The 14,675-nt window shown below is 39.6% G+C and overlaps 1 protein-coding gene across 4 annotated transcripts in view; it reads left to right on the top strand.

Moving 5' to 3' along the window:
* RALGPS2 (Ral GEF with PH domain and SH3 binding motif 2) overlaps positions 1–14,675 on the top strand; it is a gene marked incomplete at its 5' end in the record, with an annotated part of 86,533 nt that overhangs the window by 20,016 nt on the left and 51,842 nt on the right. For all 4 annotated transcript variants that reach the window (XM_082286956.1, XM_082286955.1, XM_082286953.1 and 1 more), the window contains 3 exons: positions 3,134–3,223; positions 6,370–6,462; positions 10,618–10,744. In XM_082286956.1, coding sequence (XP_082143082.1) covers positions 3,134–3,223; positions 6,370–6,462; positions 10,618–10,744 — 310 coding nt within the window. The remainder of the gene's footprint in view (positions 1–3,133; positions 3,224–6,369; positions 6,463–10,617; positions 10,745–14,675) is intronic.

Raw genomic sequence — 14,675 nt, 5'->3', positions numbered from 1 at the left:
TATATGTAGAACTTTGTCTTGAATATTGTAGTGTTGCTGAACTGCAGTGAGTTTAACTGGGATTATTGGAGAGTAAGGAATGGAGTGATTAGTATGCATGGAAGATACCTGAAAGAAAAATCCAGAAACTATCAAAGAGATTTTCTTGAATTTCTGTATCTTTTGATTAGCACAGAAAGTACAATGAGTTTTGGAAGCTGTGACTGTGAACTTAAAAGCACCAGCATAACAGAATTAGTATTTCAGATAATTTCAAAATCTTAAGATGTGATCTAAGAACAGCTGTGTTCAAAGTTAAGCCTGTTATTCTCAGTTGAACCTTAATAAGGAAGAATATAAATATGCACTCATATGTCAAGGCTTTAAATGCTGCCTTGAACTGGTATCAAAGGCATTGATACCCAAAGGCTCTGAGTCATCTAGCTGATTGATGTTGGTATAATAACATTTAAATGCAGCAAGAGAGGAATATGTGGAACAAATATGTATTCTTTATGTAAAGAATGAACAAAAGTATTTATTTAAATTATTGCTTTTTCAATATGTGGAATATATTAGGTTATGGTGCTGTCTAAAGATACCAGTTAAGACAAGAGCAGCCAAAACCCAGTGTTTATGTCAGTAAAAACACATCAAAGAAGAGTGGTAGTGGTTGAAGTGGAAGTGATTAAGTGTGTTTAATTCTGTATCTCCTGCCTGCTCTGTCACTGAAGGCACTGCAGAGCTCTAAGCTTCGAAGGAAGTTTTGTTCTGGTTTGTTAGGGTTTTTTTTTTTCCTGCAAGAGCTTGGAAGCGTTGAGGTGAGGTCTGGCTGGCACTGGGTCAGAAACCAGGCTTCCTTGGGTGAACAGGAGCATTTGTGTGTCACAGTGTTTGTGTCTCTGTGATGCCAGTGGACTTCCACAGAAGTCGGGACCAGCAGAGGAAACTGGGGCAGTTTTATCCTGATGAAAGTGCTTGAGCGTTGCTCTGTGTTCCGAGCAAGTGTGTCACAGTCTGGCCTACCCCAGGCATTCTCCTGTTACAGCAGCACTCTGTTCACTTCAAATCAAAGAGATTTGGGGTCTTCAGGCGCAGTGCTGCGTGTGTTGTCCTTACCTGATTCTTTATGATACAGAAATCTATGTTAAAAATTTAAAATTCCTTTGATCATCAGTGGGAAAACATCTCCTTAAAAACTCATTGATCAGTCAGGGGAAAAAAGTTCTTTTTCTCAAGCTGTGTAACTACAGCAGAGCACCAAACGGAGGTCAAGCTTTTTATGACAACATTTTGAAGTACTGGCAAATATTTTGTGTATTCAGTACTTCTGTATTTGACAGAATGGTAGAATATCTCAAGTTGGAAGGGGCCCATAAGGATCATTGAGTGCAACTCCCTGCTCCTGGCAGGACTCAGTAAGGACACCTTCAGAATATTTATTTAAAGAAAATACTGGAGCAGAGCTGGCAACAATCTACATATTTTCCTTTTCTAAACAGTAAAGAAGCTGCAAGAGTTTCAATTCTCTTTCTCTCACTACTGCTGACATTGTCTCAGCAGTTGGAGCCCCGTCCTTAAAGGAAAATTGTTCTATATAACTAAACAAAGGGAATGGGCAATCTCAGTCATTTAAATACAGGTACTGTCACTGTCATTTTCAGGTTATTACAATTTGATGATGTACCATTAAAATTGAGACAATTTTCCATATTTTCTCCTTTTAACTTTAAACAGTGGTTTCAAAGCATCTGCCATTTTTGAGCATGGCAGCATGCTGAGAATTTTTTTTTAATCACATGGAACCATTTTTTGTTTGTGAGGATAACACAGTTTGTCAGCAGATATTTTGCTTTACAAAAAAGAAAAAGAGGAAAGAAAATGAAGAAAAATGAAAGGAAACAGAAACCTGAGCTCCATGGTTAATTCTTTCCTGGCTAACACAATCTCAGACAAACAGACCAAAGGAAAGTGGTTCTTATGCAAGATGTTTGTGGGGATTTATTGTGGGTTTTCTTGACATTCTTCCATTTCTCAGTTCCAAAGAGCTGTCGTGATTTAACATCCCAGTTTTCATCAGATCTCTGTAGCTTCACTGTAAATGTAATGATTTTGGAGGTGTGGATCTTCTTGTGCTCTTCTGTCTAAGGAGCTGTCATACTGAACAAAGTGGAACAGGCTATTCCTTTTTTAATTGAGACTTTGGGCAGGAACCTGAATACATACACAATGTTAGTTTACACAAAGTTCAGCATCACTTAAAAATCAGAGCAACATGACATGTTGAAAGGTTTTTATGTATGAGAATGTACATTTCTTCATACACCATTTTCAGTAGTTTTGTAAATACCAGTCATGCTCTACCTTGATGATAATTAATTTTTTTCCTAACAGTGAATACATGAATAAAAGCTGCAGTATTTGTTACCCTTTGCTAATTCTTTGCTACTGCTCTATCACAGTTATGAAAGTGTTAATTTTTTATCATTCTTTGTGAGGGCAGAGGAGCAGAGAAGAGAAAGCAGTAGAGTTTAGACACATTACCAAACATTTCCAGAGTATAGCCTTTATGAGAGGTTTGGGCAAGTATGAAATGCAGCAACCATCCTTTATACTGAGCGTAGCAGCGATCTTGCACAGCAGTGAAGTCAGTGCTGGGAAGCTTAACTCAGAGTGATACTGTGCTGGATATTAGCAGGTAATTGGCAGAGCCAGAAAGAAGAGTGCAAACTGTGAGCTGGGTTATGGCAGAGCTTCCTACCTTCTGTTCCAGTTTGGTTCAGGATTAATTGTTTTTCGAGGTGTTGGAAGTGTCAGTGAACTGTAGTTGAAGCTGTTCAGTTCCTGTAATAGTTGAGTAACGCAGCTTTGATGCTGTGGAAAAGCAGACCAATGGATATGATTCAATGCTACTGTTTATATCCCCTCATTTTGTAGGCTTTTCGTAACATTTCTTGATTATTTTATTTTCTTGGGAGAGCATTGTTCAAAGTTTGAGTGTTCTGCCATTTGCTTTGTGTGTGATCTCATCCTCAAGCTTACCCTGAACTCAAGTGTGTTTCCATAGATCATACTTTCATAAAAATAAATAAAGCTTTTACAGGTGTAGCATTGAAATTCTGTATTTTTAAGAGGATTTTTTTCTACTTTTTAGGTAAGCTTCTGGGTTGTTAGAGAGATTCTGCATGCACAGACTTTAAAAATAAGAGCTGAGGTTTTGAGCCACTACATTAAAACTGCAAAGGTAAGAATTTGTATTGTGAAGGGGGTGTGGGATTCACTGTGATCAAAGGTTTTATATCTAATTTGGTCCGTTCAAAAGTACACATGGGGAAATATTGGTCTGGTACCTGACTTAGCTGTGGTTGTGTCTGCTGACATCAGTAACTTTTTGGGGTTTTTGTGTGTCACGAAGTGTACAGTCAGTTTAAACAGCATCAGTCAGAACAGAAATGGTTTGTTTGCTTTTGGAAGAAAAAGATTTTACTCCAGTAATACCAACTTAACAAATACGGTTTGAAAAATAGATTTGAATTCAGAAAACGTTTTGGAGCTCTCGGTCTTTCTCAAAGCCTTTTGGACTGACACTCGTAAGAAAAGGGGCAGCAGATCAGGAGTTCTAACAGAGTGAAACTTCTTCACAGTAGTGAGAAGAAGGGGATGTTTTTCAAGTGTTTGCTGTCAGATGGTGGCTGCCTTTTACTACAGATGACTGCTGTTACCACTCTGGGTTACCTGCAAAAAAAGACATAAAATATTAGTTAGTTAATTAATTAATTCTGTTTTCAAATGCATTCCCTGTCTTGACAAGCCCTTTTTTAATGAAGCAATATTTTCCTCCTATGGGATTTAACTCTCAACTTTGGGCAAAGCAAGAGCTAATTTTGTACACAGGCTTTGCTCAATAATCATGCTGTGGTCATAAACTGTTAATGATCTCTGTTAAGCATCCTTTGATGTCTGGTGAGTTAATGTATCTTCATCTCACGTATTTTTAAAACTCAATTCTTGTGGTTTTGTTTGAAATAAAACATACAAAAATTGTCCTCATGATCCATGTCTGTCCATAGGACGGAGAGGTTGAACTCTGTGTGGCCATAGTGCAGAACAGATGTGTGCAGCCAGGTGGGCTCAGGTTTGGTTCATACTGGGATGGGACTGGCCAGTGCTGGGTGTTGTGGGCTCCCTCTGGGCACAGCACCCTGAGCACGCCTGACCTCAGCAGTGCACTGCAGGCTGCAGTGTCTGCTGGAATGCTGCTGCCTTGGAGGCAGTTATGTGCTCTAACAATCAGATAATTGAGCTTTGCTTACCTGTCAGTTGTAAAAATCAGGTACAAAAAGCAAGAAACTTCGGGGTGTTTTTTTAATCAGTTAATGTATTTCTGTGCTTGTTACCTTGGCTTTGCTTACATGTGGCTGCTGACATGCAGTGACTGCAGTGGGGGCTGTTGGAAGGAGTTTCTGTTTACACTATTTACAGCTATTATCAAAGCACCTTGGTGCCAAGGGTCACACCACACTGATTACCTTTTCTTCAGAGAGGCTGTAAATCTGTTCTGCAGTGAATTCCTTGTGCTGGCAGCCTGTGGTATAGCTTGAAGTCCTTAAATGGTATCTCATCTCTACTGCTTAATGCCTGAAGCAATTAGACCTAATAGTTGCATTCTCCTGAAGTTCCTGGACTGTCCTGGTTGGTGATGGCTTCTGCTTCAATGCTGGCAGCAGCTGGGAAAGCCCTTCTTTTCCTTTCTTATCAGCTACACTGTCCTTTGGGACAGCGAACTTTATTACCTTGTTTGGGATATGTGTGCAAGGAAAAAGGGTTATTGTGTAAGTGGAGGGACAAACCTCAGCAGGACTGCTTGGAAGGATAATAGGACTGTGCTGTATGACAAACATCCAACCCCTTCCACCTTGCCCCACGAAACACTGATTGCCCTTTACACTTGATTACTAAGGAATCCTCCCAAAAGAGGATGAGGAGAGGGAAGGACTTCATCAGAAAGTGTGGGCAAACTCCCACGGTCAGCAGGGTGTGCTGGAATCATGGGAGTCTGAGCACCCAGACTGGAAATGCAACTGGGGTGCCATTGAAAGTGGCATTTCTAATTCGTGCCTGTGAAGACTTTGTTCCATAAAAGGCTGTAAGTTTCCTGGCAGTGTGTTAAGTGGAGAGAGAATCGTTTGCCCTGTTGCAAAACTGCTAGCCAGAAAGCCATCCTTGCAGTAGCGCTTTCATCCTTCCAAATTGAAGGTCTCCTTTGATGTTCAGCATTTAGTCAGTATTACTTTGGTCTAGTTTTTTGTCCTTTTGCCTCATGAAAGGCTTCCTAAGCAAGAAGTAAGCTGAGTTTCAAGCAGGAAAAAGGATTTCCACCATTTTTTGAATAGGAAGGGTTCCTTATTTTTTCTTGCTGGAATCCTGACCTACCTTGGTGAATATTCCAAATGGATTAAACAGGATTTGCAGTACTGTGATTATCGTTTCTCTTCAGCAAAGTTTTGCTGTTAGGGGTAAAACGCTCAGTTTGGGTGCACTGCACCAAAAATGAATGTACTTTGGATCTCTGGGTGCTCACAGCTATCAGAACAATTGAAGTTGCAGAAGAGATTCAGGAATTTTCTTCCAGACTGTTTTTAAGCTTTCATGAGAGTAGTACCAGTAGTTACTTGGCCAAGGCAGTGGATAGTTTTGGAGACAGATGAAAAGGAAAAAGAAAAGGGAGGGAAATTCCAAATGTGTAAGAAAATGCACATAAACACAGTGTTTTGTAGAGAGGTTTTGAGAAAATTCTTTTACCCTAATGTTTTCTCTGTTCAGTTTTGATTGGGTTGTTGCTTTCCCCTAGTTAGTTGTCATACCCCAAAAATGGCCTTTCAGTGATAGGAGTACTTCAGGTATGTGGCTATTGAAATTCACCTCCTTGATTTCATCCTGCTCAGATATTTTTTGGGTGCTTTGATGTAGCCTTGGTAGTTGCCTAAATTTAGGTACTGACAAGATTACATCATTCACCACTGAGTTGTCTTTTCTGGCATGTTGTTTTAAAATACTATTGAATGCTATGAAAGGAATTTGTTGGGTTTGAATGTCAGAAAATTTCTGGCACTTCTCATGTTTTCCCCAAGATGTGTGTCTGTATAGATATTTTTAAGGGTTCTCTCTGGGCTAGGAAACAGCTAGTTAGTGTAATCCAAAACCATAGAGATGCAGTAGTGAAAAATCAGGAGGTGCCATAAAAGTGCTCTGGGCGCACAGCAGTGCGCTGTAACACCTCATTTCAGACCGTGCAGATTTCTGCGTCTTTGTGTTGTTATTTATTCTGCATTCACTGTTGGCAGCACTTGGAATGCTGCTTATTGTTATGATTTATTTTTTCCCCCTCAGAAGCTGTATGAGCTGAACAATCTCCATGCTCTCATGGCAGTGGTGTCAGGCCTCCAGAGCGCTCCGATCTTCAGGCTGACCAAGACGTGGGCGGTAAGTGAGCAGCAGGACCCTGGGCTGGGGTTCATTAGTGCTTCGGTAAACAGAAGGTTCTGAAGCTTGTTTTCAAGGATGCAGCAGTTACTACAGAGAGCTTTAATTTTATTCTGCTGCCTACATAATGCTTCTAGTTCCTCTGAAGTCTATGGTTTCCTCTTGAATTTTTTTTTCCGTTCTGGTGTAGAAATACTTTCCTCTGAAAAATCGTTCCCTGCAGGTTCTGCTAAATGCAGAGGCTTCTCATTTGGCCAGAAGCTATTTTGTATTTAGTTGCTGGAAAATTCTGAATGCCAAAGTGGGTCATACTTTAATCATTTAGGAGTTTATACTGTTGGAATTTTTCTTTTGCTGTAGAGAGCAGATGTTCAGAAACTCTGGATTCAGTTTCCATAATGAGATTTGTTGTTTCTCTGACTGATAACTAACCCTAGCACTTTTCTTTAGTATTTCATAGTTACAGCTCCATTAGGCAGTATATTTGTAGGTCTGCCTTTGTACAGTTGTGAAAGAACAGTATTCTTTGGAATCATTTGTCATCTGTTTTTTGACTGGCATTAATATTGTTTTATCATTGTATCCTTGATGAGGCGAATATAAGGAATTACTTTTGCTCATTGATACCTCAGAGCATAGAAAACAGTCCTTATTTAGGGATATATTGTGTAGTTTTCCAGCTGTTTCAGATGAATGTGACATTCAGTGTGACGTTCAGTGTCTCCTGTGCAAGGGATACGTATAAATAGATCACTAAAAAAAGCTGAAAACTTTGACTGAACACACATCAGTGCATCCTTGGATGTTGCAAAAAGTGTTTATTTGTCTGATAACTGCGTGAAAATGTTGTTCAGTTGATAAATATTACCAAAATGGAAGATAATTCACTCCTGCTAAGATACTCATCTAGAATTCTGGTCACATTTTGCAAATGCACAATTAAGTTAGACATTGCTTCCAAATACCAAAAATCTCTCTGAGGAGATCTTAGTGTAATTAACACTTCAAAATGATCTTGAGGAGAACTTCTGGTTTTCAGGTTTTATGTTGAGGAATTGATGCCTGGACAGTTTTATATAACTGTGAGGCCAAGTTGATTTTTAAATCTCTTTTTGTACACGACGCAAATCAAATGTAACTATCACCAAATATTAATAATAACCACATTAGTTACTGCCATGGTGATGCCATTCAGAACTGGGAGTTCCCAGTTGCTTTTGATGCTTGGTTATGCATTAGTTTGCACTTAAAAGGTTTATTTGTGTGCTCTTGACACATGTATCAGTCTTTAAAGTTCACCCCTCTTCCAACCTCTGAAATTCCAGGTAATGTCTCCCACATTTCTGCAGGTGTTTGATTCCTCATACAATCCCAAGTGAGTCTGTGCTTTTCATCATCTTACATAAGCCTTTGTAAATTCAAGTTGCAGGATAGCTCCCAGCAGTGTGCACTGCAAACTGATTTAGTTGTCCTTCTCTTGGAAGTTTAGCTTATAAATTCTGCAAGTAATTCTAAGCCTTTGGCTTTGTGTATATTAAAAGCAAGAAGAGGCACACCAAGCCTTTATTTGAGTCACGCAGGTGTTTGGGAAAGTTCTACAGTAACCCTCCAAAACCTTCAACAAGGAAGGATTTCTTCTCCATTTCTGAGATGGTTTGTAGCAACCCTCAATCAACTCGACTTACAAAGTCAGGAAAATAGCTGCAAGTATAGTCATTCCCTAAAAAAAAAAAAGCCACCTTATATGGTTGGAATCTAGAGTTGAAAGGAACCATTAAATACTTGCTTGGTAATCTAATGTTCCTAAAAAAGATGAAATTCATGTCTTCTGACGGTATGTCTGAATTAGTCTGAAATTTGTCTCGCTCATTGCCTGCACACACTCTGAACTCTGGAGAATAATAAGTGCTGCTTTTAATGTGTGATTTGCCCCATTCAAAGCTTGAAAAGAATTTTATGAACCTTTCCAAGAAGGTTCACAGAACAGAATATTCAGCTTCTCTCCATTTAGTGTAAAGGAATTCTAGACAACCAGTGAGGATTTGGGCAGTGTAAGCAAATAATCATTAAATAACTGAAGTGGGGTGAGCCAGCATCCTGAGACCTCATCTCTTCTTGCTGGCATTTCAAAAAGGTTGTATTCAGGGCTGGCACGCTAGAGCTAGAAAGCCAAGAGCAATTTAGAAGGCTCCAAATCCTTCCCTGCTGCTGTAAAGAGTCAGCCTTAGTTTTTATTGTCCCTGCATATGTACAGCTCTTCACTGTTCTTTTCATCTAAGAAACAGAAGGAGAAACATTATTTAAAAAAGAAGCAGCTTCAAAACTGAAGGACTAAGAAATGGGTCCTTACTTGGCCCTCACAGAAACATTTCTAATGTGCTTGGCTTCTCTGTACTTTTCTCCCTTAGTGCAGGAAGTGGAGGCATGGCAGGAGTTGGCCCGTGAGCACCAGGGGAAGTGATGCAGGATCAGCTTGTTACGAGATGATCCAAAGAGCTTGAAAAGATACATCAGACTTGAACAGGAGTGAGCAAATAGCATGTTTTGAGGAAAATAAAATTCATTCAAGTTTGAAGTCAGGCCATTATTATATCTGTTGGTCTTGTCTTACCTTTCAGTCTGCAAAACTACAAAAACCTTCCAGACATGAAATGATGGCAGAATATTTTAGGATATTAATAAAAGCAAGCTAGTCCAGGCTGATAAAACTGGAACCAGCTCTGAGGAGATGAACTTCAGAAGATAAATGTCATGTTTGGGTGGTTAGAAAGGAGTACTGCCAGTCTGCTGCTTCCTTCTCCTGAAAGAGTTTGCAGTTCTAGTGAATGGGAGATGCTGTTCATTTGAGTGTTGGAACCAAACCGAAATTAAAGATGCCAATTAATTGCTGGAATGTCAGTGATCAGTATATCTTGGGAAACAATTCACTTTCAACAAGTGGCTTTCTCCTGAAAGCCAGTGTTTAGTTTGTCTGTCCTCATGAAGAGTTGGATATAGGAAATGTAAGTAAAAATAATATATTTCAGAGGTGAATTTACAGAAGGGAGACTTCACTTCTGTCAGGATCACCTAGGTTGATCTTTAACTGAAGTGAAAAGGGAACATGCATAGAAATTTAATGATCTTGTGATTGCATTGTAGGGCAAAAATGGTGACTGGGACTTGGAACACTGAATCTCCTGCCAAAATGTTCGGTGGGAACATCTTCCCCCCTTGGTTAAATTCTGACTCTGAGTTGAAATGAAGACTTTGAGGCAGTTTTGCAGCAGCAGTTCAGCAAGATCTTTTGAAAATATCTTAACTTACTTCCCAATCTTACAAAGAGAGCCTGGTTGCTGTTACTTTTATCAAAGGAAGGGATTGGAGGCAGAGGGAATGCATAATGAAGGAGAAACATGACTTACAAGTTTTCTGTTTGAAGTGGATGTTTCTGTAATGTTAAGAGCCAGTAAAATTGCCAGTTGGCAGAAGAATACAAGTCCATGAGCCTTCTGTAAAAAACCATAGGTAAAATCCTTACTCTTTTCCAGACCTTCAAGTACATGGATGTGTGTATATCTGCATTCATTATTTTTGAAATTGTAGTTTAGGTAAAGCTGTTTATCAGATCTTAATGGCATTGGTTTGTTTGGAAAATTGTTATTTAAGATGGATCTCAATTCAGGAATAAGAGGGTATTTTGGAAATTGGTTTTTTGTGAATCTGAATTAGTATAAAATTTCTCGGGGTACCTGACAAAGAAATGGTAACATATGCCATGGTGTGTGGAGCAGAAAGGGCCCTGATTCTGTCTAGGCACTGCTCAGCAATAATAGAAACGTGTCTGTGTTAGCAGCACTGTTTTCAGCACAAATCCAAGGTGTAGCCCACACTAGCTACTGTGAAGAGAATTGACTCCATCCCCTCCCGGGCCGAGACACTTATGGATGATCAGAGTGAAAAGGTTACTGGCATGGGTACTGCTGATGTGGACAGCACATGAAGTTGTGTTAGCTAGACTAGTCTTTTGATAACTTACCAAACCAGAAAAAACCCGCACACCAGTAACAGCAACAATAATGGGAAAGTGGAAATCTGTGCTTGTAAGAGGAAAAGAGAAATCATAATGATCAGACTTAAACTCATCTGGTTTTGCCCTCTGTTTTCTTTCCCTAGTTACTGAGTCGGAAGGATAAAGCCACCTTTGACAAGCTAGAATATGTTATGAGTAAAGAAGATAATTACAAAAGGCTTAGAGATTATATCAGCAGCTTGAAGATGACCCCTTGTATTCCCTATTTAGGTAAGTTGTAGCCTGTTTCTGCAGTAATTACACAAGCTAAATACCGTCTTCTAAGCATTTGTGAAACTCTTTCAGTACTTCAGTGAAGAATCTACAACCCAAGGTGATTTCTGGACACTCTGTGTGGCTGGACAGAACCTCAGAAAAAAAATACCTCTTAAACCTCACAAACACTGCAGCTTTTACACACAGTATCAGTTTTCTAGGAAACTATTTTGCCACGTGTTGTACAGATACGCTGACTTCTGGAGAAGTACTTCAATTGTTATGCCTGCTAGCCCTCCTAAATACTAAATACGTGACTGTTCTAATAATGGTGGCTTTTAATTTATGAGAAGCCATAAATCACCAGCGTCTGAGAGGAATAAATTTAGAACTTAGAGTTTGGAACATGGGAAAGTCTGGAGATATTGCTGCATTTAATAGACACCAGTGTGACAAGAGAAACTGGGTTGTTGTAACTGACTCAGCATGGAATAATTCTTAGTAAATTGTATTTCTGTGTATCTAAACCCAAGATGAATGCATCTAATACATGTTGGTTTTGTTGTCAAGCTAATTTAGTGTTACTTAAACTGAACAGACATTAAAGTGATTAGTGTGCTGTTTTTAATGTAGCTTTTGTTTCATTAGATGTTGGTAATCACATAAAATTAAGGAACTGCATATCCAAGTTCTTTATTTTTGCAGACAAGGAGTTGCTCTTACACCTGAATTCAAGATGAGCTCTTGTGGTCGTTAAGGCCTGTTAAGCTGTCCTCTCTTTGTTCCTGAAGTTTAGTGCTTCCTTTACTCAGCTGGGATGTTAACTGCTTCAGGATTAATTGGTTGAATTTTACATGCTTGATACAGGAATAGAAAAAAGTACTTCACTGTGGGGGGGACCAGGTTTTAATGCCCTGTAGTGTTTGTCATTCAGGGCCTGAATTGGAAGGCGCAGAAAAGAAGCCAAGCATTATGTGATGTGATGAACCACGTAGCTTTCCCACCTTGGGGACATGGACAATATAGAGACATGATACACAGTTCTGAAATGCTTCCTGTGCTGATGCTTTTTACCCCTATGCCATGATTTTTGAAACATGAAGCGGGCATCAAATTGTTTTCTTGCTGATTGTAAAAATCCCAAGCCAAATGTTGGGAAACAGTTTTTAAGTTTTGTTCAGTTGCAGATGTTTTTCCCAGTAAGTAGCAGCTTCTTGTCTAATGTTTGCATTAGAATAACATTTGGTCTTGACTTGATAGTTTGAAATGAAATGTATAATTCTTTTCTGTTTAGAAAGAAATGCTCTTTACTGTGACCTGCTGTAGTTAAAGCATTGTGTTGTGACCTGGTTTCATGGGGTACCGGTTCTTATTAGTGACATGAGGGATGTCCTCAAGCCTTTTTTAATTCTCCAAAGGAATAGCAAATTCCCACTGGTGCACTCCCTCTAAAATGAATTCTTGTGCAGTTTAAAAAAGTGGCAAAAAGAGCAAAATTGCCTTGAACATATAGTCATGATAAATCTGGATCCACTCTGGAGGATTGATAGTTGAGTCCAAGTTTTCTCATTTGATGAAAGCTTTAATCTCTGCTAAGACCTGGATAGATTTGTTATTTCTTCAGTCTCCTTCCCAAGGCATTTTTACTGATGTAAGAGTCATATGGAACAGAAGGAACCTAAACTGCTTGTTTAACTTCCTGTTTTAAGGTTACCAGTGATAGGTTACAATTCCCAAAAGGAGTACTTCTGCTGTAAGGTTCTGTAAGGGAGTAGTGCTGCTCCTGGTTTAAAGCACATGGACGAGCCTACCTAGAAGCCTGCAGATTGAAATGGTGATCATGGCAAGTGCCAGGAAGGGGTTCCTCAGGAGGACCATTCCCTCTCGTGGAGGAGTGGGGGTTTCTTCACTCTTGGTGGGGAGATCCAGCAGCTGCCATGCTCCCCCCAAATGCTCTTTGGAAGAGTGCAGAGCTTCAGATTTGCCACACAATTAAATTTGCCATTGCAAATCCCCTCTAGAGAAACATTGGCACTGGTTGTGGAGAACCCTCTTTGGAAGGTCATAGGGAAAATGAGCATATAAAGGAATTCCAGCTGCAATTTCAAGGATGACTCTTTTGCCCTTATGCAGCCAAATACCAGATGTGGGTGTAGATTTTTTTTCATGGCCATCATGGCATTGTAAGAGAAAGCTTCAATGGTGTAGATTTTGCAATAGGAGCAGAGCCACAGAAGTACAGATTGTTGTCTTATTTTCACAGCTCTGTGCACAAGATAATGATGTCCTTCCACATTTTACTTGGAGGGGGAAATAAGTTTCTCAGCTTCTTGCAGCAATGATTGTGATGTGATTCCAGAATTCTAGAAATGCAGGTGGGAGCAGCACATCATCAGTGTGGACTCACCTACTTTAATGTGAGTGTGAAAAGCTGTGCAACACCAAGAAAGGTGTTCAGCACCGGGCCCTTGATGCACAGCGTGGGATATGTCATCAGTGCTGCATGACCCAGGCAACTGAAGCAGCCAACAAATGGGAGCAGTGTATGTGATGTTATATTTCACCTTAGAATGAAACCCCATTCTCCATGGGAGTCCTATTCCAGAGCTCTGATCAATTTGAGGTTGCACAATGAAACAACTGAGCCGTATCTTGAGAAGTAAGATTTTTATTTAACTAAGCAGTACTACCTTGTGAGATATTTTTCTTATAGCTGTCTTTGAGGAGTTATATCCAGAAACAGAAAAGCTGAAAACAGGTTATTAAGATTCATCTGAGGAATATTCAGCTGCTTCAGTGATAGTGCTTGCAACAGATGTTGGAAATAGATGTGAAAACCGTGTTTCCGTTGTAAGTTGAACTTTCTTGAGGTCTGCCTGGTTAACTTTGGGCTGGTGGTGGAGGGATGGTGGAGGCTTTACCCCTCCCAGACAAACTGCTTCTGAATGCCCAGGGCAAGAGGCCTGAGGGATGCTGCAGCCTCTTTTGAAAATCTCTCAAAAGAAGAAGTGTGAGAAAACACTGAACTTTTAAATCATTCGCCCTGCTTAGAAATTCAGCCCCAAAGCTACGAACTGATAAGAGTTACCAGCATTGAAAGTGAATTATTGTACAGAGTACAAACCAACCTGAAAAATACATGCTATGCTTTCCTTCCTCATAATCTTAAATTGGCAACTTAATTAAGTCTTTCCTTTCAGAGCACAGCATTTATACAATCCGAGGTTTCTGGGTGGATTTTGTAATAATGTTTAGTTAACGTCATCCTGCAGCTTTAAATTGGGGAAGGCTCACTTTTTAGATGTCTAATATATAAGATTTAATTAAAAGGCTGAGTGCAAGCTAATTTTACTTTGGGGTTTCTGCAAAGTACACCTTTCACTGAGTGCACTGAATAAACAAACACTGTTTTTGCAGCAGGCAAGAGATTCTTGGGGTAAAATACTCTCTCTGCCAAGGAGAGGAAATCTGCTGGTTGAATGAACTAAAAGCTGTCAAAAGTGATCATTAAAGGGATGTTTTGGAAGGCATTTTCCCTTTTTAAGTTTACCTGAACTGCTCTTCTATCCAGCTACCATAGAGAAAAAAGAGCAGACTACAGAGAGTCTGAATTTTAAGCATTTGCAATTAAAAAAACGTTTTGCAGGACACTCAGTCAATGAGGTCTGTATGATATTTGTAACAAACAAATATTCCTTATATGAAGAACAATGTCAGAATTGTAATTGTAAACATTTGTGTCAGTTAAAATTCTTGGAATTTGGGAATGGAATATGCTGGGACTGATTCCCCACCGCTGCCAACCCCAATTAAATATTGGTGGAACTGGTTGGCTTTGATCTCTGACCAAAGATTTAACTACAAGCCTTGCAGCCATAGATAATCAATGAAGCTTTATCTACTCCAGAGAGTATGTTCTGAAAGCAGAATGCTGGTTTTTCTCCTC

Source organism: Coloeus monedula (genome assembly GCF_965178545.1).
Source record: "Coloeus monedula genome assembly, chromosome: 9".
Classification (NCBI taxonomy): domain Eukaryota; kingdom Metazoa; phylum Chordata; class Aves; order Passeriformes; family Corvidae; genus Coloeus; species Coloeus monedula.
Note: the sequence above shows the minus strand (reverse complement) of the source record. Positions and strands in the feature narration are given on the sequence as shown.